We start from the raw sequence: 25,767 nt of genomic DNA, 5'->3' as shown, positions 1-25,767 counted from the left end.
ATTACCTGCAATTTCTCCTGAGTTTCGACATTGTATTGGGTTGAGGAGGGGGGAACAGCAACGCACTTTTAAAAGGATAGCAGTGCTTTTTCAAACTTCAGTTGTAAAACACAGATAATTCGTCCCAACGCGGACTTTTGTCCTCCCGTGCAGCTTAACCAATTCACTCTCTACTTGGCCAGTCAGTTGTAAATCCAACAACACTTAATTTATTTGTTTGGTGTCTTTCCCGCACTTAATTGCTGGTTGCATATTTTTTTCTTTAGTAATTATGGTGACCTTTGTAATGGTGACTTGCCTTGGCATAGTGTTTGCGTGATTTCTTGGCCTTGGCACAAGAATAACCAAAACAATCAAACCCAAACAAATGTTCAACACAAATTTCGTTTTTATCTCCACAGTACCCCGGTAAGAAGCAGTTTAATCTAGAGGATTACCCAGAGGTCCCTGCTAACGTTCGTGTGATACTGTGGCTTGGGCTCGAAAAACACCAAGAGGCCTGGACCAACCGCCAGGAGACTGAGGGCGACTTTTGCGTATTTGCAGAAACGGTATGACTAGTTATGTGCAAAGCAGTCAAGTCAGATAGCAATTGACAGTATTTGCATTTGATAAGTAACCTCTGTGACGTAACAACAAAGTAAAATGAATATATTGTCGTTGGTAACGAGTGGAAACACCTGGCCGGGTTGTTCAAAGCTCAATTAAGCTAACCCAGGATTAGCGAAAATTTTGCTTTCAGGTTTGTAACTTTTCGTTGTTCCTATTGTTTGGCCTTCAGTTTCAAGCTAGAGTAAGATCAAACTAATCAAAACATAAGCAGTCAAAAACATTTTTACACAAGAAAATGTAATATTTTTGTTAACTTTTAATCCTGGGTTTATGTTAACCAGCTTTTGAACAACCTGGCACTGAAATATATGCAGGACTAACAAGGCTTTGACCAAGGAATTCCAAATCAAGTTGGAAGCTGTGAATGTTTTTTTTTGTTGTTGTTGTTTTTCTTTATAGTACGAAAATATGATGAGCGTTCTTGGCAAATGGACTGCTAAAGGACTTCCTCGCCCTGCTTGGTCAAACGCTGGTGGAACGGTGAGATAGCTTATTCTTCGTGTTCGTGGTATTTCCACTTGGAAAGTAAGAATAGAACTAATTTTTCTTATCTGGTACTTGGTCTTCTTTAAAATAGATTAATGAAAATATTAATAATCAGCGTGAAATTTAGTAACACTAGATTGATTACTTCAAATACAAGACACAGTGTTTCATCGCATTTCCAAACGCCGAGAAGAGATTTGAAAATACAACGCGCAGTGCAATATTTTTTGAGGTGCTTACTCATTTGAGGAAACATTGTGTCGAATTTTTTGGTATATCCTCACAATCGAAAATAAAAATAAGGAGTTAACGGAGAGATGAAAACGTTAATTTCTATGCTGACTAAGATCAGTTATCCAAATCACATCACTGTTATGATTTTCTTTGACTGAGTTTGAGAAAGACAAATGTAACTTGTCCTTTCCAAAGTTTTGATCTAGAGTATATTGTGTGACTTATCTGCAACCTACAAGCGTCAAGAATATAGAGTATGTTTGTAGTGGGCTTTTTGCTTATTGTTAGTTCTGATTTTAATTGCAGTTGAAGCTTCATAAAGACTCGTTTATTCCACCAGATGGCTGGAGCTTTGACGGAAAATGGTTTGTTAATCCAGAACTAAGGTGTGTGTGTGAACTGATATTCAAAATGGTATTTCCCACATGAAATGAAAATACAAATTTGTTATTTACAGTGCTGAGGAAGAAGCGTTTATTTAATAAGTAATTAAGTTTATCGTAGGTAGTTAATAACAAAGATAAAATGCAATTTTTTGAAAAGTTTGACAAACATTACGGAGGAAGGTCACAGCCACTTAAAATTTTCGAAAATTAAGTGATTTGAAAATGCTTTTACTTCCTCACTATAAAACGTGTTAAGTGGTGAAACTTAAAGTCGATTAAACTTCGATTCCCTCGTATCATTTCGAGAAACAGAGTCTTAGCTACTGTTGATGTCAGGGAAACCTGTTCATCGTGTGACTTCACGGTGCTGGAGGTGATAAGCTGCTAATTCCAATTTTCATCTTTTGTCTTGTATATAGCTTTGCCTATGACAAAGACACGGGCTGCAAGAATTTTCTGGAGGACGTTTTTGAAAACGAAGAGCGTTTTTCCGGAGGAAACTGGAATCCTTCTTCTGTGAATTGGACTGACATTGTGAGTGGCCAAGCTCAAGATTATTATAATTACTGATTTCTTTCTAGAGTGCTCTTTCATTTGTTGCCTTGATTAATGATATACGAAAGAACCTGAGAAGACTGAGAAATTCCCATAAGTACAATCACATCACCCCCATCCTCTTCGATCTTCACTAGCTTCCTATTTCTGAACGAATCAAATTCAAAATTCTATTTCTCACCTACAAGACCCTCCACCTGCAGTCTCCTAACTACATTCAAGAACTGATAACTCGATACTCATCGTCCAGAACACTCCACTCATCATCCGCACTTCGTCTTAACCTTAACCTAAAGACCTATGGATCCAGAGCTTTTTCTGTCTCAGCTTCAGAACTTTGGAACAAGCTACCCAATGATATACGTTCATGCGATAATCCAAGTCTTTTTAAACGTAAACTGAAGACGTATCTTTTAAAAAATTATTATTTTAGCTGGAAAGAATTTTTAATTTATTTTATTTTTTTTATCATTGTTCTCTATGTTGTTTTCTCGTAGATCTTTCTTTTTAGCTCTTTTACTTTTGTAAAGCGCCTAGAACAGATCTGGATAGGTGCTATGTAAATATCCATTACCGGAAGGGTCTCTTTTTCTCCAAATTCAATATGGCGCTCGTCCAATCGAAATGCGTTTGATTTCCCAAACTACGCCAGCATTGTAGATTTAATTTGGCGCGATTTAAGAGGAACCCTATTGCGAGAAATTTTCGAAACTTTTCTAATTCCACGTTGCGAAGGATATCTCTAATTTTTGTAACAATTTGTTTCTTTTATTGACGTTGATTAGTTTTTGCATTTCATAACATTGAAATGATCCAGAGAAAGTTGTAGTATCCAATTCAACCTGGTTTAAATAAATCACTTTTCTGGTTTGTTTTATATTCCTATGAATCATAACTTGCTGAATTTGGCATTCTTTGTGTGTCGCTCTGCAGCATGGGAATGCCACCTCTAATAAGGAGTCGATAGTGGCCCCTGAAGGCTGGGAATGGACTTCAGAGTGGAACGCAGACACCAACAGGGCAGTGGATGAAGATGGTAAGAGAACAGAAATAACGAACGGAAATGAAACAGTTGCGCTGGTAAATTAGAGCTGGGTACTTTCACTGTGGAAGATGCGATGGCGATGGTTAGCTCGCTGGAGTTCGTATCAAGCGGTCAGGGCTCGAGCCCTGGCCGGGACATTGCGTTGTGTTCTAGGGAAAGACACTTTACTCTCACAGTGCCTCTCTCCACCCAGGTATATAAATGGATACCGGCGAGTTTAGCGCCCGGGGTAACCCTGCGATAGACTAGTGTCCCATCCAGGGGGGAGAACGAATACTCCTAGTCGCTTCATGTTACTGAAACTGTAGATAAGCGCTAGCCTGATGGGCCAGTAAGCTCAAGCACAGACTTAACCTACTTTTAACGCACTTTCACTGTAGAAGAAAGCAACCACCACTGTGAATGATGTCCAAGTGACTTAACGTGAACCATACGGAGACCATGTTGTATATTTTATAAGTATAAATCTATTAGCGTTCTATCATGAATGCCGTTCTCTGATTGGCTAGGCTGCCCACTATCTATTCTGTGATAGATAGTGAGTAGCGTAGCAGTGTGATCTTGTTAACAAAATGACGGCCGCTTTTTGGCGTTTTCGAAGTGTCTGTGAAGAGGATTTAGATTACGTTTTGAACGACTAGTAGATTTATACTAAAACAATTTGATTATTCGCTCTCGATTTCTATGCGTGATAGTTGACGAGGGCGCAGCGATAGAAATCTCGAGCTCATAATCTAATTGTTTAATAGAATTTCGATACTTCTCAGCTTCATCGTGGTTACGCTGTGTTTGATTGTAGGATGGGAATACACAGTGGACACAAGTGTAGCGAGTTACGTGGCGGTGGAGAAAACTTATCACATGTCAAGGAGGAGAAGATGGGTTCGCAGCAGGAACCTGGTGAAAAGCACAGAAAAGGAAGATAAGGTAAACCTTCGGCTTCCGTGTTTATTGTGAGATCTAACACTTTGACTTCAAGAATGTCAATATTAAACAATTCCAGAGTTTTGTTTAATAGCTTTCATTTGAACGGTCACATATTACACCAACGTTAATAAGAAAACCACCTCGTAAAAGCAGGTAAAAAGTAGCACATAAAAGTTGTTGTCAGTAGCTTTCATTTTGAGTGGTGAAACACACTAGGGTTTTATCCACAAATTCAAAACCAACTTTCATTACGGTCGTTAAGTTTCGGATTTTGATCTTCCAATTAAACCATAGCATGGATACTTGATCCTAATTGAGAGTACTCCGAAAGTTCCCACGCCATCATTATCAGTCTCATAGCAACTACAGAACTAAAACTGTTGGCTCAGCCTGGTCTCGGAAACTGGAATTTGACCTTGCACAGTATAATGGAACTTACCACGTGAAAACTCGTCTCAATAGCTTTCATTTGAATGGTCGCACTATTAGGAAAACAACTCCTTACAACTAAATATATATTATTACGGACACCTTGCTAGAACATCAAGACAGATATGTTCTAGCTCAGTATCCACTTAACAGTAGCTTACCTGCACTCAGGTGTTTGCAACCTCCTTTTGTTTCACGGCCGTGCAAAACGTTTTGTGAGGTAATGTTTGCTTAATTTCTAGGGTCAGGAGAACGTTGACACGGAAGGTTGGGAATACGCTGCGGTGTTTTCCTCCAAGTTTCATAGCAAAGCTCGTACACGAGATTTAGTCCGACGTCGAAGATGGCATCGAAAAATGATCCAAACAGACCCAACAGCTCCTGCCGTGTTTCAGATCAGTGACGAGGTTGGTAGAATAAATTCCCAAGAGAGTGTCACCGAGTAACGATGAGTTTCCTGTAGTTCTTTGTTCAGGTCACTATAATCAGTTTTGTAATATATCAAACACAAGAGACCGTTTATTACCACATATCCAATCACCGAGAAGAGGGTGCAAAACAGAGTATTTTTGACGAGCTTCAAGTTGTTTGGAAATGTGGTCAAACACTGTCTTTAGTGTCTGATGTATCTTCTCAATCAAGACTAAAACTTGAGGAGAAAACGTGCAAATTATAATAGTAAAAATCTAATCAGCGTCATAAGTTTGATTATGATTTTCCATTATTTCAACTTGATGAATTATTAACGAGTTAGAGAAGTAAAGAGAATCAAGAATTTAAGACGTGCTTGCTGTACATTAATTAAAAAAGGATTTTCCTTTGACTTACCTAATACATAAACCTCATCTAAATCCTGAACCAATCAGAACACGAATGGTATCTAAACTGTCCAATCACTGACGTCTTTGCATGTTCGCGTCTTTTAGCGGCGGGAAATCTAATAACTTAAGAATTTCTTTTGATCCGTAGCAGTAAACTCAGCAGTAAAGTCTCTAATTTGATTTTCAGACATCATAATGAAGTGATCAATTTGAATTTAATAATTTGCAACAAACAATAAATCTCTCTTGACAACCAACAGGGTAAAAAGGGCGGAATTATGATGGTGCCACGGATGTTCATCACATTTGAAAGTATGTAAAGTATCTGACACGATCGCTGCACTTGATCGAATGTAAAAGCGGTTCTTAACATTTCATCGTTCTTTTTCATAAAACAGCTCATTGTATAAGAGATAAATATGCCTACATTTTCCTAGTCGTAGAATCAGGTGTGACCATAAGAACTCATAACTGTATTTTACAATTACAAATTTACTATTTAAAATTAAACATTGTTAAAAATGCCGCGGTAACAAAGAATGTATTAACTAACGAAATACAGCATTGTTTACTTAGTGTCACTTTTAAATTAGCGGTTAAAAAGACGAAAGACAAAACAGTTAGTTATTCAATTAAAATATCAAACTATGTAACAATGTAATATTTTTACGCCAGATTGCTCTGGCCTGATATTGGACCAGGTACTTTGTCTCTCGTTTTGTACGAGTCTCCGTACGACCTCAGGCCTATATGTTAGTTGATAAATAAGATGTATATGTGTTCTTTTATTGCTTAATGGATACTTTTGTCAACGCTGTCTTGATAAATCGGGTGGACGTCAAAGAATGAAACTAAGTGAAGTTCAGTAACTTACATTAAACGCCCAAAACGCGTTTCTTTTATTTTGGCGTTAAACTCAATTGACCAAGAATTGGCCAAAACAAACTTCTGCTTTTGAAACGGTATTTTGTTATCGTACGCCGCAAGAAGCGCTCCCTAATCATTGCTACAAATGTGTGTGTGTGTGTTGGTCGTTGTTTTACAGAAGCGCACAAATACCAGCTGAGAGTGTACTTGTTCCAAGGGCGTGACCTGCTGCCATCTGATCCTGATGGACTGTCTGGTGAGTGACATGTGGCTGGAAATGATACTAAGATAGAACTAAATAGGCGGTTTAACTAAAGGACATTGCTAAGCCAGAAATGGTTTAATGAGCAGCAAACACGGCCTTGCACGTGCGTTATACATCATGTTACATTGTTGTAGTCGTTGCCAATAACGTAGAATGATCAAATTATGGCGGACGTGAATTACGACAGTGCATTTTCCGTGAACTGTCTTTCGAAAATCGATGTAGCCTGACGAAACAGTAATGAGCACCAAACACGGCCTTGCAGGTGCATTATACAACGTTACATTTTCGTAGTCGTTCTCAAGAACATAGAATGATCAAATTATGGCGGACTTGAATTAAGACAGTGAATTTTTCATGAACTCTCTTTATAAAGTCTATGTAGTCTAAAGAGAGAGTCAAATGGAATATAGGTGACTTACTAAAAGAACCCCGGGCTGGAAATCTTGGAACGAAGTACGAAGAGCAGAAGCCGACATAAAAGAATGTAGGCGCTCTGTAGAGGCCTTATGTGACACCTAGTGACGAAAGGGACAGATGAAATTGAAGGTGACTAAAAGAACCCCGTTAGTACAGACTAAACCTAGTTGGTACTGATTTGACATTGGTTTGTATTGCTTTGTTCTGTTTCAGACCCTTATGTGCGCATTTCGTTTGGCACTCAGAGTCAGGTATCGGAGATTATTCACCGCACCCTGTGCCCCACCTGGGATCAGACGCTTATCTTTGAGGATGTCTGCATTTACGGCAGTCCTGAAATTACGGAGAAGTCGCCTCCTCGTGTCGTTCTGGAATTGTTTGATCGAGATCCTGTGGTAAGAGTGTAATAGGTGTTGTAGCTCATTTCAAGTCTAGAAGTGACAAATAACTGTTAAGAGAGCTGGACAGGTGGAGCTAATGTAAGAAGGTTTTCCGGGAACAAGTGTTCCTAATAATTGGGAATGGAAATTCTTTGAACTCTATTGAGTTTATGTCCGCTGAAGCTATGTTTTTTTTAGATTTAAGACGTATGATGCTATTTTTCAGGGTAAAGATGAGTTCATGGGTCGCTGTGTGGAATCTCCTGTTGTTAAACTGAAAGGTCAGGGGCCTCCTGCCCCAAGGCTGTTATGGGAGCCGGTGAAAAAGGGACGGGAAGATGCCGGAGAGATTCTGGTTGCGTTCGAGCTTTTCCTGGTAAGATCTGGAGCAAAGACCGTAAGTCAGTGTTACTGTATCTGTAAGGTGAAGTTCGCGTTCAAGACTAGTGGCCCATCAGGCCGGCGTTTATCTCCACCTAGGTGGAGAGAGGCGCTGTGAGAGTAAAGTGTCTTGCCCAAGAACACAACACAATGTCCCCAGTCAGGACTTGAACCCGGACCGCTCGATCCGGAGACGAGCGCACTAACCATGAGGCCACTGCGCCTCCCACCTACTTAAACTCTACGTTAGAAAATACCAGTCGGAATGAGGTTTGTTTTGCCTTATTCCACAGGACGAAGGAACCGATTTGCCTTACTTCCCTTCCACCAAAGAAAACAGACCATCACTGTACATTGTACCCAGTGGAATCAGACCCGCGGTACAGCGCACAGCTATTGAGGTGAGTGTTGCGAAAACATTCGGTGGATATTAGAAAACGACGCCAGGTAATATCTGGTCGAAATCGTGGAATTGTTTCTCCTCTATTTATTGATCGGGACTCTGGTGAATGTTCTTTCAGCTTAAAGGAGCTCAGTCACGGTAGTTTGGAGTTAGTTTGGCCACATACAAAACTACCTTTAAATTGAAGGAAACCTAAAAATGATAGTTTATAAAGATAGAAAAACACTAAAGAGATAATAATAAACCATAAAGAAACAAGGATGGTAAAGGATGGAGAAGATTGACACGGATTACAAACGACGAACTTGAAAAATTTATGCTGAAATTTTCAAGACGCACAAACCAATCTTTGTCTTTTAATTCCATATTTTTGTATTGCAGGTGTTGTGTTGGGGTGTTCGAAACATGAAGAAGTTCCAACTGGCTAACGTCTCCTCGCCGAGTATCGAGTTCGAGTGTGGAGGTCACTTGATCCAATCGTCCGTCATTAAGAACACGAATAGAAATCCAAACTTTGATGAACCAATCTTCTTCTTCGACACTGTAAGGACCTGTTTACAACTTAGTGCTTAGGTGCTGCATTATGAACGACTGGTCTGGAAAGGTTAAGCAAGGTTTTTAAGTCTGCTTGACGTTTCTGGTGTTTATGTAACTTAGTAAACTAGATCAGTTTTTGACTGAGTGTCGTAAAAACAAAACCAAAGTAATCACTCAGGCTAATTACAAAGGATACACACAATTCATTGAACCAATGAAAACTTCAGTAATACTGACTTATAGCTGACGCGAAGCGCAGAAAAACGTTTGCGAGCTAGTCACAATCGGTTTTGTTTTAACTTTTGATTAGATAAAAAAAAGTGGCGCGAGTTTTTTAAGTCAGTCGTGTAGCATAGTGGTGTAAAACCAATTAATACTTTTCGCTACTCAAAGTTTCTTTTATCGTGGCATAAAATCGCCCAGAACAGCGTGATTCAAACATTTTGACTTGCCCAAAGGTACGAAACATTAACACTGTGCGTTTAGGAAAGCTGAAAAAATGCTAGCAGTCCGACCCTTCTAGCACGAGTGATAGATTCTTCTTTTGCCGTCGAGACCAACATGGCTGCCATACTGATCGCGTAGGCTTAGAAAAATAGTTGTTATAATTAATTACAACAGTTAAGACTATGAGTTAAAGATTCAAGAAATCTAGAGGGAACAATCTGATTATTTTCGTATAAATCTACTAGTCGTTCAAACCTTTATCTACATTCTCATCAACACTTCAAAAACGCAAAGAAGCTGCAGTCATTTTGTTAACAACCGCGCACTGCTAAGCTACTCACTATCTAATTAACAATTACTTATGAGCTCGAGATTTCTATCGCGTTTTAGTTGACGAGAGCGCAGCCAGAGTCAACTATCACGCATAGAAATCGAGAGCGAATAATCTAATTGTTTTAGCATAAATCTACTAGTCGTTCAAAGTTTAATCTAAATCCTCTTCACAGACACTTCGAAAAGGCCAAGAAACGGTCATTTTTAACAACCGCACACTGCTAGGCTACTCACTATCTACAACAAAATAGATAGTGAGTAGCGTAGCCAATCAGATTACATCATTTGCATCAGTGTACCGGTAGAATTCTACTAATACCAGATAGTTCTAATTTGTGTTCCTTCGTTCAGTATCTTCCAAAGGAAGAGCTCTACACTCCACCAATGAACATCAAAGTGCGAGATAACCGATCATTTGGTCGTCGACCTGTTGTCGGAGTTCACTGTATAAAGTCACTGCAGCCCTACAGGTGTTTACCGCTGGACCAGGTTGATTATGGTGAAGACACAGGTTGGTATTAGTATGAAGTACCGATTAGTTGCAGAACATCGCGGGCGCTCGCCACTGCTCCTTGTGGTCGTAGTTTAGTCTTCCCAAGTCTTCCCACTGACTTTTCTTCCCGGGTGAGCGAGGCCTGGGAAGGGTGACGTTTTATTTCCTGCCAGGATTTACACATTGTTAGGTGGGACTGTTCTTGTACAAATTTCCCTCAAAACGATACAACGTCCTGAGAAAGGAAAGTTACTTATTGAGTTAGTGATGGGGAGGGAGGGGAGGGGAGGGGAGAGAGTGGGTAGACTCTACTCCAGACAGGTGCAAATAAACTTTTTCAGAACAAGTTATAATGAATGATTTTTAGAGTTTGCTTACAGTCTGATGGACTACAAAGTATTACCTGGAATGAAGAGATATATAAATGATACATTTACCTTTTATTTGTTCAGCTGATGCGGGAAAGGATGAAGATACTGGATCTTTTTTAATTGATATCACTGACGACAAAGAGAAAGCGGTGAGACACCTGTTGAAATGTTACCTAATCGATATTTGAGTATTTATTGTTGTCAATCGTTTCACTGCGTAATTAAATTATCAAAGACGATAGCTAGTTACTTAAGCGTGAGATCTTTGTTTGTTTTCGTCAACAGGAGTTGATAGAGGAGGACATTGACTGGTGGTCCAAATATTACGCCTCCATTGGTGACTATGATAAAAGCGGAGACTACATAGAACGTGGTTACGACAAGATCCTAGTAAGACTATCGTTTTTGTGTGAACGTTTGTCTTTGAAATAAATCTGGTTGTGTCACTCTCGCATTGTCATGACAACGACAACGACCTGTTGTGGTTTCAATTTTCATCAAGGCGAAAGCTAGCAGTCAATGTAGCCGCTAACTAAAAACACTTCAGCAAAGGTGCCACACTTTCGACTTCTCACTTAAAGGAGCACTGTCAGGATATATTTGTTGGAAACTGTTACAAATTCACGAAATGGTCCCTAAATGTATGTAATAAGAACGTAATTAGCTCTGACTAAATGATTAAAAGCAATTTCTTGAAGAAAGTCCACAAAATTTCAACGATTTTGAAGCTTTGAAAAACTGACATCCTGACGCTTTTTCAAAAATCTATATCGCATGCAATCCGTTTCTATCCTTGCCAGCGTTAGCCATCCTCACTTCCTAATGGGGTCTAATCATTAATGTCGAGTACTGCTCTAATAAAATAAAACCATTATTGTTCAACTTCCAGTGATCGATATTTGTTTTTGAGATTTCCAAAATCATGCTTAAAGTGGTGACAGTGTCCCTTTAAACCTTGAACTAATTTAATACCTGTTAAATTTCCTGCACATTAGAAATTATCTTTTTCTTTGGATCTCACAGGTCGTGTGTGATACGTTGAGTTACTTCCTCTTTGTCAAATCGAAAACTATTTTATTTGGTCAAGGTTCGCTCTTCATTTCGACGTGGAATTAGAACTTTTCTTCAAGGGGAATTATCTGATGTGTTGAAGAAATTCTCCCAACCTCGAAAGCAAGGAGCTGAATAACGGTTACATGGGAGAGTGTATGTGTGGGTCTATCAGTGGAGTAAAGTATAACAACTGTTCAATGTTTAGGTTTACGATAAAGAGCTGGAAAACGTAGAGGTCTATGAAAAGTTTCAAGACTTAGTCAAGACGTTTGATCTTTATCGTGGAAAAGTGAAACCAGGAGAGGAGGCGACGGTTGTGGGCGAGTTCAAGGTACAAAAAACAGTGCAATATAATGTAAACAATCTGTAAGGACTGGAAAAAAGGAGAACGAAAGGTCAAACTCTCGCTCTCTCGCTTGGTGTGCACTCTCGTCATCAAGAGTGTTTTATCGTTAGGCTCATACTCGGCGGAGTTGATGGGAACGTTTCGTGTAACTGTCATCGTTCAACTCCATTTTAACGTTCTTGTTTTGCACAAAAATAACTAGATAATTAAATATAATCAGTTATATGTAAAACATGTAACACTTTCTTATGATCAGTTACATGTAAGACATGTAACTGACCAAAAGAAGGTCAACAGCTGATAGTTTTGGTTTTAAGTCTGATTGGTAGAGAATAAACCAACAACGAGATCGTTAGCCATATTTTCGTGATGCACTGACAAATTCCCAGAACTAACATTTGAACAGTTTTAGACTTTTATTTAGAAGAATTTTTACCTGAAGCTTATTGATTCAGAGTCAGGACGAGTGATTGGACGGATGGAGAGAACAAACCTCGCTGCACTCGGTCCGGCCTTTTCGACCTCCAAATAACTTTATGTTAGTGTCGGTGGGTTTAGTATTGCTGTGCTAAGTGTGGAGACTGTAAATAAACAAGCAGACATACAGACAGACAGACGAATTTTGTGACTGAATCTGTATCGTTGTTGTTTCAGGGTTCATTTCATGTGTACCCGTTGCCTAGTGACCCTAACCTTCCTTTTCCTCCCCGCATCTTGAAAAACTTACCTCCAAGTGAGCCTGTGGAGTGTCTGGTCAGGGTTTATATTATCAAGGTGAGTCCTTCACGTGTGGTCATAGACACATTATACCTTTTTAGCAATGCTTACATTTTCTTTATCTAGTTATTTCAATGGGTATTTTGCAAACTGTTAAGGCATAACCGGCAAAATTCTTAGGGACAGTTTTATAGGACAGAAATGGTCTGCATTTATGTACTTCACCTTCGACCGCAAGTGCAAATCAATTCGTCATTGGTACTTAGCTATCAAAGTAGAAATAGGTGTCTACCACCAAATACATGTAGTGTTGTAGAATAAATATGTGCGTTCGTGTATCGGACAAAACCTTGTTGGGGGAAAAGGGGAAAGCACTGATCTCCCCTACTCCACTCAAAGTCATGTTGTAGAATTGAGGTCAACCTTTGAACTGATCTCCCCTACGCCACTCAAAGTCATGTTGTAGAATTGAGGTGAACCTTTGAGGTGTGGGTCGCGAATTTCAAGAAATTTGTAATTTCTTTCCCTTGGAAAAAAAATCCTAACCACCTAATTCGAGAGTTACCTTATTATAGGAAATGAACGCTTCGTGAAATTAACGCGAATTTTTGAAATTCGCGTTAATTTAAGTCGCGTTAATTTATGTTAATGTTAATTTCCGCGCTGTTGATTAAGTTGCGCGTTAATTTCCACGACGTTAATTACCATTATTTTTCTCCGAATCTGTGACACACTCCAGACATTCTCGACACAGCCAAACAATAAATTTTATTCGCGCACTTTACATTTCACATCATTCTTTCACATTAGTAAATCGTTTACTGTACTTCAACTGAATTTTGTTCGTGTTCGCTGTCAGCTTTACAGTGTTAAAATAAATTGGTTCCTATTCTGCTTTTTTTTTGTGATGTAGCAGACGCGTTAATTTCCCCCATTTTGAAATTTTGCCCCCTCTCTCACGTTAATTTCCGTTATTTGGAAGCAAATTTATCTTCAATTCGCGTTAATTTAAGTCGCGTTAATTTCCTATAATAAGGTAATTCATTTTCTTTCACTGTTCAGGCAATTGATCTTCAGCCCATGGACCCCAATGGACTTGTAAGTATTATTTGTTCAAATTTCTCTCATTTGTCCCATTGCTTTGCAAGTTGGAAAGTAAACCAAACATTTAGACGTTATAGTGTATGTAATGTTTAGTCACGTATATTTAAGTGACCAGTAGTCTCAATTCGGTCCTTATTTCCCTGCAGGCTGATCCGTACTTAGTCGTGTCTCTTGGAAAGACCAAGATCAAAGATCAAGACAAATACATTCCTAACACTTTGAATCCTCTTTTTGGAAAGTAAGTAACAACTCCTTGTACCTGACCAACAACCATCGTGTCGTCCAACTTGTACTGCCATTTTTTCCGTCTACAATGAGGAAATATCGGTTGGGTCTTTATTCTTTATTAATTAAAGGAGCTACGTCACAGTTTGCGCGTCTTGAAAAGTTTAGCCTCAATTTTTTCAAGTTCGTCGTTTGTAATCCGTGTTAATCTTCTCCATCCTTAACCATCCTGGGTCTTTTATGGTTTATCGCTTTGGTCTTTTCCTATTTTAATAACCTATTATTTTCAGGTTTCCTTCAATTTAAAGGTAATTTTATACGTGCCCAAAATAGCTGAAAATACCGTGACTGAGCTCCTTTAAGGTACAGACACTCGATGCAACATTGCGCGTAATTTCTTAAAGTTTAAACATCATATGTCCATCCCTGAAATTGTCGCAATCAGCGTGCCTTACAACAATTTTAACGCGCGTCTATTGTGTGCGAATTTTCGCGCCATTTTCTGCTTACCTTTGGCTATCTAATTTCTAACCCAAACGCGACCTTCTATACCTTGTTTTCCTTATTTTTCTGAAAGCAAAAGTACTACGGTTTTCCTTCTTGGCTACTTGATTTTGGTTGCATAATTGTGAAAATAATACTTGTTTTAAGCGTTGGGTAGATAGATAGTTTATTACGTTTCACACCTTGCAGTACAGTACTGTTAGAAATGTTGCATTTGTCCGGGTCTGAAGTACTTCTATAACACTTTGCTTCGTTTGTTTAGGATGTTCGAACTGACGGCCCACGTTCCTATATCGAAGGATTTATGTATCACTGTCATGGATTATGATCTGATTGGTAAAGATGACAAGATTGGTGAGACAGTAGTTGATCTGGAGAATCGATTTTTGACCAAGTTTGGAGCCATCTGTGGTCTTCCGCAGACCTACAACACGTAAGTGTTTTTGCTTTGCAAAACGTGAGAGCATGGTCGTTGGCATCAAACCCACTCGGGCTGTAGAATGACGTATCCTCGAAAGGGGTGGAATTTTAAGTCAAATTAACGTGAAAGGGTATCGGCATCGTATTTTTTTGCAAGGTATCTCATTAATACATTTGGTTGTCAAGCGGGCTCAAAGCAAAAATGTCTTGACCCAGTGTTTAAACCACAACACCGTTAATTAGACAAACAATAGGCCACAAAGTCTACAAAGGGCCACCCTTCGTTTTAAAGGGGCAGACTTTTTGTAGGTAGACCAGTGATTGTCATCGAAGCTGAAGTGCTTGCTTTCTTGGAATTCTAATGTTTTTAGATTGTTGATGGACGGTGTTCCTAACTGCCTGCTTCTATAGATTTTTAATGATTTGCTCTACAAATTATTTCAGTTCTGGCATTAACAAGTGGCGCGACTCGCGAACACCAAGACAGATACTGGAGAAGTACTGCGAGGTCAACAATTTCTTTAAACCAAGATTTTTGGGAAACGACAAAGTGATCTTCCATGGCGATGAATTCTGCTTGGAGGATTTTGGTAGGTTGGCATCCACTGTAAGAAGGGCCTCTTTATTTTTTGTAAAGTTACGGATGTATTCATAGCTGGTATTTCCTTTCGATTTTTTATTTGTTTGTATAACTTGGTTTTAGAGGCTGGTATGACATTGTCTCCTCACCTGGGTCCCCCTGATCAACGTCTTGCTTTGCACGTGCTCAACGGCCTGCCGCTGGTGCCGGAACACGTGGAAACACGACCGCTGTACAACACACTGCAGCCTGGAATAGAACAGGTTTGTGATCTGTTAACTAACTCAAGTCGATGACTTTACACTGGAAAATTTTCTCTGCACACAAGTTGCAAGAGAAATTGCCCAGCCAACACACGCTTGAGTCAATTGCCTTGCAACCCCATTATAGCAAACGGTACACAGAAAGACTCGCGTTCCGTCCGTTGTGGGGAAGGTCATTTCGTGAACTGACTCAGAATTTGTTTATGCATCCAGGGAAAACTTCTGATGTGGGTAGACATTTTCCCGAAAGATTATGGACCTCCAGGAATGCCTTTTAATATATCACCAAGAGAACCAGGAGAGTAAGTTTAACTTTTGTCGGCTTTGAACGTTGCTCGATACGTCTTCAGTTAAATCTCATTTCGCGAAGTATTGATAAACAAACTCCACTACATGCATGTATTAATCAATAAGTTTCTATTTAGCCACAGAAAAGGGCTTCATACACAGACTTACAAGTGAGAATCGCCTAGTACTAAATAGTACTTCAGGGCTCGAAAAAAACTTGAATTTCAGTTTGCCCTTCGAACAAGCAGCTCTCAAATTTTGCTTGCCCTGGGCAAATCTTGCTTGATTTTTATTTTGATATAGTTGGCAGACGACTTGCCTGCGCCCTTGTCTATGGTCAAGTGAGAATAAAAAATTACTTTCCCGACACGAAAAACTACTTACCCCGGACGACTGGAGCCTTGATTTGTCTTCAGCCCTGGTACATCTCTACTGGCAACAAATGAAACCGCCCGAATGTACGATTCAAAAGCTCTTATTTGATTGGCTAACCTGTATCCATGTAAATTGTATTCACACTCAGATACATGTTACGTGTTATCATCTGGAACACCAGTGACGTCATTCTAGAGGAGGTGTCGGTGATGGGTGAGGCCATGAGTGATATTTATGTCAAAGGGTAAATACAGCAGTTGGTATTTTTTTAAACTTTAAGTAACGTTAATACACTTGTGTAGCATGCATTTGTCAGGCCAAAAACTAAATAAACCCTAACATGTTAATCACATTTTATGAAAAGTAATCGTTCTCTAGAAGACGAATACGTGACTCACTTGTTTGCCGTGGTCGAAATGCTACGAATAGGTGTCGGTCTCTTGCTGAAAACCGTATATTTAATAGTTAACTTTTCTATTTGTGCGCAGACTTCGTCAAGCGTCCCAAAAATTCTCGCCAATTTTTGACCGGCTCATGTCGTAAACTTTTGACAAGTTTTGGGTGTTTAGAAAATTTTACACTTTGGTTTACTTTGTATTAGTAGCCACTTAGCTGTGTTCTATTGGAAATCCACGAATCTGATTGGTTCTCTCGTCGTTTTCTATTTAACAAATAGATTCCAAGTTGCCCTGCGTCTGTTCAGTAATAGATCACAGATGACGTCAAATGGTAGTTAGAACAAAAAAGTGGTACACGAGGCGATAGCGGACTGTGTCACTGATGTTCTTACCACATTTTGACGTCTCCTGTGATCAATTACTGAGTAGGCTCACGGCAGCATGGAATTTACTTGTTTTATATAATAAAGAAATATCTCTGTGTTTGTCCTCTAATTGATCATAAGTAAGAACCAATCAAAATGTGAGAATAATTTGACTTATATAAATGCTATAACAACACCTCAATCATGTAAACTCATCAGCGTGGTGATGTTTGTTTGGGTTGCAGCTGGATGTCCGGAATTGATAAGCAAGAGAAGACCGATGTCCATTACAGGTCTGTGCACATCTAGAGAGGCTCATTAACACTCTGTGTTCATTCGTCAGTTGTTTGTTTGTTTGTGTGTTTGTTTTTCTGTCTGTTTATTCATTTGATTTTTTTATCGCTATCCATGACAGATCTCTGGACGGTACAGGCAACTTCAACTGGCGATTCCTATTTCCGTTCTTGTACATTCCAGCTGAAAAGGTCATGGTAGTCAGGAAAAAGGTGTGTGATAATCAGCAGTTAATTACCTTACAGAAGGTAAATATCGGTGGATATTGAATCCGTTCTTTACTGAGCCTGGAATGAACAGTTGTTTTATGTAAGAAAACAGTTACATGTATTACAGAAGGCCGGAGGCGAAAATCAGAATGTAAAAGGAGGGTTATTTGGAAACTTTTTTAACCGTTTGCCGAGCTTAGAAAGCGAATAAAATCTACAAAAATTGAAGTGCAGTTTTGCCAAAAGCAAGTTTGCGATGTAGCCTTTAAATACTTGTAAAGCGCAATGACTGTCAAAAAACTATCCCTTATGTTTGAGGTCTTGTCTTTGCCCAACAGGTTAAAACCTCTACATTTTTTTTTTTTTTTTCCATATTTATTTGGTAGGCGCACTTTTGGAGCCTGGACATCAGAGAGCAGAGAATTCCCCCCAAGCTGATTCTTCAAATTTGGGATAACGACCTGTTCTCACCAGATGACTTCCTTGGTAACACTCTCTTCCTCGTTATCATAAGTGTTTTATCATTAGCTTTAACCCTTTCACTCCGGGCCGGATTCAAGCCAGACACATTTTCTAAGTTGGCTTTTCTTAGGAAAAAACTAATCTCGCTGCTTGTGATGAACGAGGTACCACTCGGACAAGTTTTCTAAACCTCTTAGCCAATCACTGAGCCAGGAATCGCTCATGCAAATTAATTTTCCCTCCTTGGAGACCTGCATGGTTTAGATTGGTCGAGTCACAAGGAAGCCAACAAAAAGATGTTAAACGTTCGACAAATGGCGAAGCGCGTTTCAGTTGTCTCCGATTAGGTAACTCTACGTTCGTTATCTTTCCTTTGCAAGGTCAACTCGAAATAAATTTAAACAAAATACCAAAACCAGCCAAGAATGCCCGCAGGTGTGGACTTCATCAACTTCCTGTAGTGGGAGAACATTCTAAACGGAACGTAGAGACTGTGTCCTTGTTTGATCTCAAGCGAACGAATGGTTGGTGGCCTGCAGTAGGAACGGACGATGGACAACAAATACTGGCGGTGAGTCACTCGATATGTAATGTATATTTGCATACATCGCAGATCACGTGAAACCCTAGGTCTGGTAATAGAAAGAGTCAATAATTTGCAACTAACAGTCTGGCTGGTTGGGGTTCAGCGCGAAGAATGGCATGAGAAAAAGGAGAGAGGGGCTTGGTGCGAGGAGAGAGCTACTGTTTTATCGCTCAGCGTTTTTCACGCTACGCCCCAACAAACTGAACGACCAGAAGAAGCTATTACGAAATGAACTTCTAAGGTATTTTGGTTAAGTCGTTTTAAAGATAACTGCCTCCATCCCGTAAGAAAATTGTAACGTGTCATATAACACCGGACCAAAGTAGTCAATCCTCGGGTTCTTTGCTCAGGGATTAGAAAGTACGAGTTGAAAAGACAAGACCTTTTTTCCTTGCGCTCACACTCCCCTTATGTATACCCGAGCAAAATCACAGTATTCTTAGAACTGTCGGTATCTTTGTTAGTAATTACAGCACATGTGTTTCCTGTGCAGGGTAAGTTCGAGATGACGTTAGAGTTGTTGACGCAACAAGAAGCTGAAGAAAAGCCTGCTGGGAGCGGAAGAGATGAACCAAACCTGAATCCAACTCTTGATCCACCAAAGTGAGTAGAGCGGAGAGAGGGGGGAGTGTCGAAAGTAATCAGGCAATTACTTTGGTTTTGGTTTTGGTTTTACTACGATGTGAGATTGGCTGAGTAGTCTAGTTGCTACGTGATTGGTTTGGTTTTGGTTTACGACCGCTCTGGGGCCAATCTCAAACCGTAGTAAAACCAAAATCAAAACCAAAGTCATGATTGCCTAATTACTTTCGACACTCAATTGAAAACCGCTCTAAAGTACACTCATGTTAGTCATGTTTCCCAGTTTTCTGCAGAGAGCCTATTGTCAGTGGTTTGTAAGGATGTCACACCCTAAGCTCACCAGTAGGTTACTAAACAGTACATCATTTCTTTTTTTTCTCCTTTAAATCGAAAGATCACTCAAAGGTATCTTACCCAGAGCATTCCCTCCAAATTCATTCTCATCCCATCGAACCAAACACGAACACCCACGATCTTGTAACAACGCATAATGCTGCCTTTCTCTTCGGCGGTGGCTCGGGGAGAGTTGCAAAGACGTCCGCTGAGCGAGGTGATTGCAGTTGACTGCTTACACCTGCACTCACTTTAGCTAGCGGATTTTTTTCTCCCCAAACTCCCCATGAGCCTCTGTGGGCGTGACAGTGACCAAGAACCTCTTTTTTTACAGTCGTCCAGCGACATCTTTCGCCTGGTTCTCTTCTCCCTTCAAGAGCCTGCGGTACATCTTGTGGCGCCGGTTCAAATGGAAAATTATCGCGTTCCTTGTGATCGTCCTTTTAGTGGCTTTGGTGGCTCTATTCTTTTATGCAGCGCCGGTAAGTTGTTTAGTCTTAGAATAATGTTTAACGCAGTAGTCTAAATTGCTTTTTGAAGTAAAAATGTTTTGCTGAATTATAATGGAGAGGTTGCGATATTTGGTGGTTCTTCTTCCCGGGGTGCCATGCGCCAGAGGTAGAGATCTCGACTCGGGGCGAACTGAGATCATTATGGACGGGGTACTTTGCTTTCGCAGTGCCTCTCTCTACCCAGCATTATATAGACGGGTTGCCGCAGATTGCTAGGATAATCTGACAGAATGCCAGTGGGTAAACTTCAAAACACTAGAATTCCACACACGGGGAGTAACAAAACTCGTAGTCCTTGGAAAGGGAAGGATCGTTCTTTTTTAATTGTACAAGAATCCTAGAAACTTAGAGAAAAATACTGGAAATTTGAGCGCTACTTTCCTCTCTTTCCAGCATCTCTCTAGCTGAATATGTCTGTTTCGATCGTTTCTTTCAGGGTTATACAATGAAGAAGATAATTGGTAGTTAAACGACTCAAGATGAACAGCTACCAGAAGGTCGCCATTGCTATAGAGGAAGCACTTTTACCTCATGATCATTGATCGCTTCTAAAATAATATGCAAATCGCTTTTGCTTTAAAAGATGCTGTGGTAATTTGCACGAGCTAACGGTTTCTCACACATCATGAGTTGATCAACAACAAGTCAAGATGTCGTCGTTTCAACGCGTCCTCGTGAAAATTCTTCGTTAAATGGAGAGATCCCGCAAAAGACTGCTACTGGCCGCGCTGGAAATCTGTAGAGAAACCATCTATACTCCCTTTTCACGAGTTGTAGCTCCTTGGCAGTCGTTTTTTATCAGGCCACGTTGCTCGACTCTCTACGTATTCTACTGAAACGGACGTGTTGCGTGATGACCGTTGGAACGTAACGCAACGCTTCTTTTTGCGTTGCTTTTTATTTTTTGCATTTTTTTTTTAACTTTTGTTGCTTAAACAAAGATAATTTACAAGCGCACTACTTACCTAAATATTAACAATAACGCATACTAACCTGTAGTACTAAGAACTAACGTCAAGTACAAAATCACACTACATTGCAATAACCTAAAAAAAAACAAAGGAAAAAAAAAAACAAAATAAAAAAACCAAAAGAAATCAAACAAAGCTTACTGGATACTCTTAACAATGATTACAACCTGCTGTCGCTTTACAAATATAGTACTTACATACTTATTTTGTACTGAGTTTTTTCTTGTCTTTTCTTTTTGTCGTTAATACAAAGATATTTTTACTGATGTCATAAGAGGAATAAGATGGGCGTCAATAGCTTTCTGGGATAAGCACCAAGAAATTGTAAAGACTAATGAGAGGTCACTAGCAGTAGAGACTATTTAACAATTAGACCCGTAGCCCGCAAGGGTTACGGGTCAATAGCCCATGAGGCGAAGCCAAATGGGCTATTGACCCGTGGCCCTTGAGGGCGAAGGGTCTAATTGTTTTAGTATCACCCAACTAGTCGGACAGAAAAAGCAATAATAAAGTTAGCAAATGCAAGTTGAAGAAATATTTATTTGGGAATAAAACGAAAGAAAGCGTCACGCTCGATGGCGCCAATTTCGCTACTCGAGGACTATTACTAATAGTCCTCTAGTAGCGTAGCCAATCAAAATGCAGGATTTGCATTAGTCCACTAGTTGGCTGATACTAAATTGTATTGATCTGAAGTTAAACGTAGCTTGGCTCAGAATCTTATTAGAGTTTTATATAAAGCAAGTGCATCTTATATATAATTCAGTTTTATCGCTGAGAAAAACTTCTTTGCCGTGTAGTAGGTGGCATACGTAACATATATGCAAAGTTATCTAAAAAAGTTCTATTGCAAGCGTCGAAGAACCATAAGTAATTTATTATGTGTATATTGATGAAAATAAAAATGCAATTTAGATGACATACACTGTTTGTCAGTGACTCTTGATGAGCTAAGCTGTGAGATTATCAGTCCACGCTTTCCTTGGTGTAGAGTGTAGCGGTTGTATAATAGAGAACAGATGTCTTTTAAGGTACGCTACATCTGCTGGACTTGTTGTCTGTATTTGGAATAAATCGAGAATAACGCAAAATGTCCTTATTGGAGTGGTTTGTTTGGACCCATAACGATTAATGGACTCTACAGTTTTTTTTTTTAATCTAGAGCTGGTGAAGTTTTTCAGTTATCCAAACCCAGCAAAACGTTCCAAGTTTCGTTGTTAGTAAACCCTCGTGTGTTAGCATTCAAATGAAAGCTATTGAGGATGGGAGAGTTTATTGTATTGTTCAAGGTGGTTCCAATTTCAATATTAGCCGACGAAGCCCTGGTGTGTGTCCGGTGACTTCAAGCTATTATAATTACGAAGTGATTGTTACATGAGATGCTGCTGACGTACTTCGAACTAGCTTAGAGCTTGACTGTAAGCGGCCTCCAGTACCATTCTTCCCAGCGGATTTTTGAGCAAAAGAGAGACTGCTTGCAGCCTAGCTGGACGGTGAAGAAACCCCCTTTCACGTCAATAGTTCGGAAATTAAATGCGCACCATTTAGAACTTGCACCAAGACATGGTCACAACTTTCCTAGTAAATCAACCTAGATAGCGGTAGTATAAAATACTTTTGGGCTGAGTTAGGTTGAGCAGGACCATGAAATGTTTGACTTTCCGTAATCGCGTTGCGTGCGCGATTTGCCCGGGCAAATATATTCCCATCTGCAAATCGCATTCAGTTAAAGAGTCAAATTACTTTCACGAGACGCTGTACGAGGTGGAGGGAGGAACGCCGCTCAGCATTTGGCAATCACTTTACGGGGCTATCAAAAAGGAACCACCGGTACGGTGTGTTTCCCTTACCGCTAATTTCCATTTTTTTTTTTTTTTTTTTTTTTTGGTAAAGTCAAGCCAGTACCTTTTGTCCACATGTTTAACGTTGTTTAGAAATGGCAGGATATGCAAACACTGACTCGTCCCCAGTATTTTCTTATTTGTTTCTCACGGGAGAGGGGCGAGAGAAATGGATACGAGCCAGACTAACACGCAACGAAGGCCTTGCATGTGGTGGCGTCGCCCGCAGTACGAGAGGCGGTCAAAACCGAGCTGTCCTTCCGAATTGACACGATAATACTTTTTTTCTTTGCAGCTAACAAAGACAATGCTGAAGTTCCCTTGGCCTCTTAACTCGGCCTCTTAATGCTTAAATCGAAAATGCTAGCTTTAATTTGACGAGGACAACATGTTGTCCAAAATAACACAACTATGACCCTACCTGGCGATACTCAACAAGCGACGAGCGACCCAAAATGTTTCATGTTTTTTCACTTTTTATAATTTGATACAGTTTTTGGAATTATAATCCCTTCAACTGAATATTTCCAGTATGAAATGTTCCCCGACTTCAATGGCTTTCCTGTAAACATACATTGATGTTAGGACAGTACAGTTTTCCCTTCCCGCTGAATCCTCCTGATTGGTCGATTCAAATTTCAAAGCACCAGCCTTATGCAGGAGGGCACCTGCGTCTCCCTCTCAGGTTTCTCTCGTTAATTAACATTTGCTTAAAAGAGACAAAGGAGACGACTGCTTGAGACGAGTCAGCCCGACGACCATCCGACGACCTATCGGAGAATAAAAAATAGCTACTGCACTTGATTATTTGATTGCATCTTTAAATAATGAACACCATGAGCCTATACGGGATGGGTTAATTCCAATTTATTATATGGCTTTGACTTGTGGCCGATATAACGCGCGCTCTGATTGGCTAAGAGCGAGATCTGAGCGGTCATTATGCAGCCGTAATGCCCACGGGCCGATTAAGGATTATGCAAATTAGGAAGAGCTCGGTTCTGAAAATTCAAGCGCATTGAAGCGATGAAAGCCGATTAAAATTAGCACGAGAATGTCAGTAGCTAAAAGTTTAGAGATATTTCTTTAATAAAATTTATATAGATGACTTACCAGTCGGTAACCTTGGCGGGCACTAGTGAAAAACAATCAAAGTTTGCCTAGTCTTAAGTAAAGCTAAAATCGCTAAGTAAAAAATACCATCGGCAGATCTGCCAGGCATCCTGAGCAGAACACCACAAAGAAACTTATAAGTTATCATCTTAGGGACCGTTCATTTTTTATAAGGTAGCGGGGCTGGTGGGATTTGGGGGGGGGGGGGGCCATGCGAAAAAAAATGGCTTTCGAGGGGGGGCCATCCCAAAAAAATAAGGGGAAAAGGGGGGGTCATGTGAAATATTTTAGTAAAACTTTAAAATGGCAATTGTTTGGATATCAAAAAAATTGCTATAGAATAAACATAGAAGGCAGGATACAAATTTATTACAAACTCTCCTTCTGCTTTAAAAAAACGTTTGGCGACGAAAAGCATTTGTAGCCACTGAAAAGAAGTATTTAACACTTATTTTCGAATGCAACTTTCACTGGCACTCATCTTCATCTTCGCTGTCGTCGAGTTCTTCGTCGCCGCTTGTGCTGCTATGGGAGTCTTTTTCACCAATGCTGCAAGAAGCAGCAATGCTTTCCGTCAGAGTGTACTCTTCAGGGTACATGAAGGTGTAAACATAATCTCTGACTTCCTGCTCAAGGTTTGTGGTGATTCTGCTTCTTGCAGCATTGGTGAAATAATTCCCTTCCAAGAGCTGTGCGATGTATGGCCCATCTCTTCTAAATAACGACGTGGCAACATCCACAACTTTAATACACTCTTCCGGGACGGCCGTTCTAGGGGGGTACACAAGGCATTTTGGAAAATCATTTCCTAGCAGGTTTCCAACACAGATTCCATAAACTTGTTGGACGTTGTTTTCAGTCCGCTTCCTCTTTCTTTCATTTGACTTTCTGCGGTTTTCTTTTTTCCTTCTCCTTTTGTTGATGTGCTGTTCGAGTATGCCCTTGAATATGCTGTTATAATTGCTCTTCTTATTTTCTAGTGCTTCCATGTCCTGCGTGACCTTCGTCAACTTAGCTTCTATACATTTGATCTGTTTTACATTAAAACTGTCGGCAAATTCTTCGCCCATTGGACTGAAAGAGTGTGGAATCGTGTTCCTTTACATCTTTCAATATGACATTCAACTTTTCCACCATTACTCTGTGCTCTTTGATGGAGAAGTTCAGTTTTCTTCCATCACTGGGCTTCAACTGGTACTCTGGCATGGAAAACTCACTCGCCCTTTCTGAACAGCCATCCGCACTTAGAAAGATTGCTTCTTTTGCTTGTAAGATGTCAAACTACCTGGATCGTTCAGCTGTAAACCTTTTCTTAAACGACTCGTCGCTTTCGCCATTATTGCGCATTTTGGAATGAGCCTCTTTCATGATGCTCATGTAGTAATGCACTCTTTCCCCGATTGGAAAAGCCCTTCATGGGTATGTTATGGTTTAAATTTAGTTTTGGCTAAAATTTTCAAACCAATTGGATTTTCATTTCTCTTTGTTCTGAATTATGACAATGAACTTGAGACATTGAAAATTAAGAAATTTTAAACCATAGATAAATTTAAACCATAACAAGTATACTAAAATTTATAAAAAGTAATCCACTATTTGCAAGATTTGAGAACACGCATAGCTTTTTGTTCTACCTGCACAGGGCACATTTATACATGCCTGTCACTAGAGTAGAGGGAAAAACCTTCCAAACAAAGACATCTGTAAATTAAATGTAACAATGTGTTTCACAAAACACATCAACAGATTTCCAGTTTTCTCACAACACTTTGTACTTGGTTCAGTATCACAATGCAGGAGTAAGGAAAGACTCTGTCCCAGGCCACTGTTACTT

General features: G+C 39.8%; 1 protein-coding gene across 2 annotated transcripts in view; it reads left to right on the top strand.

Moving 5' to 3' along the window:
* LOC110049989 (myoferlin-like) overlaps positions 1-22,070 on the top strand; it is a 47,989-nt gene extending 25,919 nt beyond the window's left edge. For both annotated transcript variants that reach the window (XM_089292186.1, XM_089292190.1), the window contains exons 24-55: positions 402-551; positions 1,012-1,092; positions 1,639-1,718; positions 2,138-2,252; positions 3,207-3,309; positions 4,118-4,245; positions 4,917-5,081; positions 5,756-5,807; positions 6,541-6,618; positions 7,261-7,442; positions 7,654-7,803; positions 8,102-8,209; positions 8,593-8,754; positions 9,880-10,039; positions 10,474-10,541; positions 10,678-10,782; positions 11,651-11,776; positions 12,446-12,565; positions 13,571-13,606; positions 13,759-13,850; positions 14,604-14,774; positions 15,206-15,351; positions 15,465-15,604; positions 15,818-15,906; positions 16,416-16,511; positions 17,276-17,323; positions 17,446-17,536; positions 17,920-18,019; positions 18,376-18,566; positions 19,075-19,184; positions 19,831-19,978; positions 20,445-22,070. In XM_089292186.1, the coding sequence (XP_089148312.1) occupies positions 402-551; positions 1,012-1,092; positions 1,639-1,718; positions 2,138-2,252; positions 3,207-3,309; positions 4,118-4,245; positions 4,917-5,081; positions 5,756-5,807; positions 6,541-6,618; positions 7,261-7,442; positions 7,654-7,803; positions 8,102-8,209; positions 8,593-8,754; positions 9,880-10,039; positions 10,474-10,541; positions 10,678-10,782; positions 11,651-11,776; positions 12,446-12,565; positions 13,571-13,606; positions 13,759-13,850; positions 14,604-14,774; positions 15,206-15,351; positions 15,465-15,604; positions 15,818-15,906; positions 16,416-16,511; positions 17,276-17,323; positions 17,446-17,536; positions 17,920-18,019; positions 18,376-18,566; positions 19,075-19,184; positions 19,831-19,978; positions 20,445-20,477 (3,624 nt within the window). In that variant the 3' untranslated portion in view covers positions 20,478-22,070. The remainder of the gene's footprint in view (positions 1-401; positions 552-1,011; positions 1,093-1,638; positions 1,719-2,137; positions 2,253-3,206; positions 3,310-4,117; positions 4,246-4,916; positions 5,082-5,755; positions 5,808-6,540; positions 6,619-7,260; positions 7,443-7,653; positions 7,804-8,101; positions 8,210-8,592; positions 8,755-9,879; positions 10,040-10,473; positions 10,542-10,677; positions 10,783-11,650; positions 11,777-12,445; positions 12,566-13,570; positions 13,607-13,758; positions 13,851-14,603; positions 14,775-15,205; positions 15,352-15,464; positions 15,605-15,817; positions 15,907-16,415; positions 16,512-17,275; positions 17,324-17,445; positions 17,537-17,919; positions 18,020-18,375; positions 18,567-19,074; positions 19,185-19,830; positions 19,979-20,444) is intronic.
* Positions 22,071-25,767: the final 3,697 nt, after the last annotated feature.

This window comes from Orbicella faveolata, unplaced genomic scaffold (assembly GCF_042242905.1).
Source record: "Orbicella faveolata isolate gen_17 unplaced genomic scaffold, um_ofav_v1 contig_1, whole genome shotgun sequence".
Classification (NCBI taxonomy): Eukaryota; Metazoa; Cnidaria; class Anthozoa; order Scleractinia; family Merulinidae; genus Orbicella; species Orbicella faveolata.
Note: the sequence above shows the minus strand (reverse complement) of the source record. Positions and strands in the feature narration are given on the sequence as shown.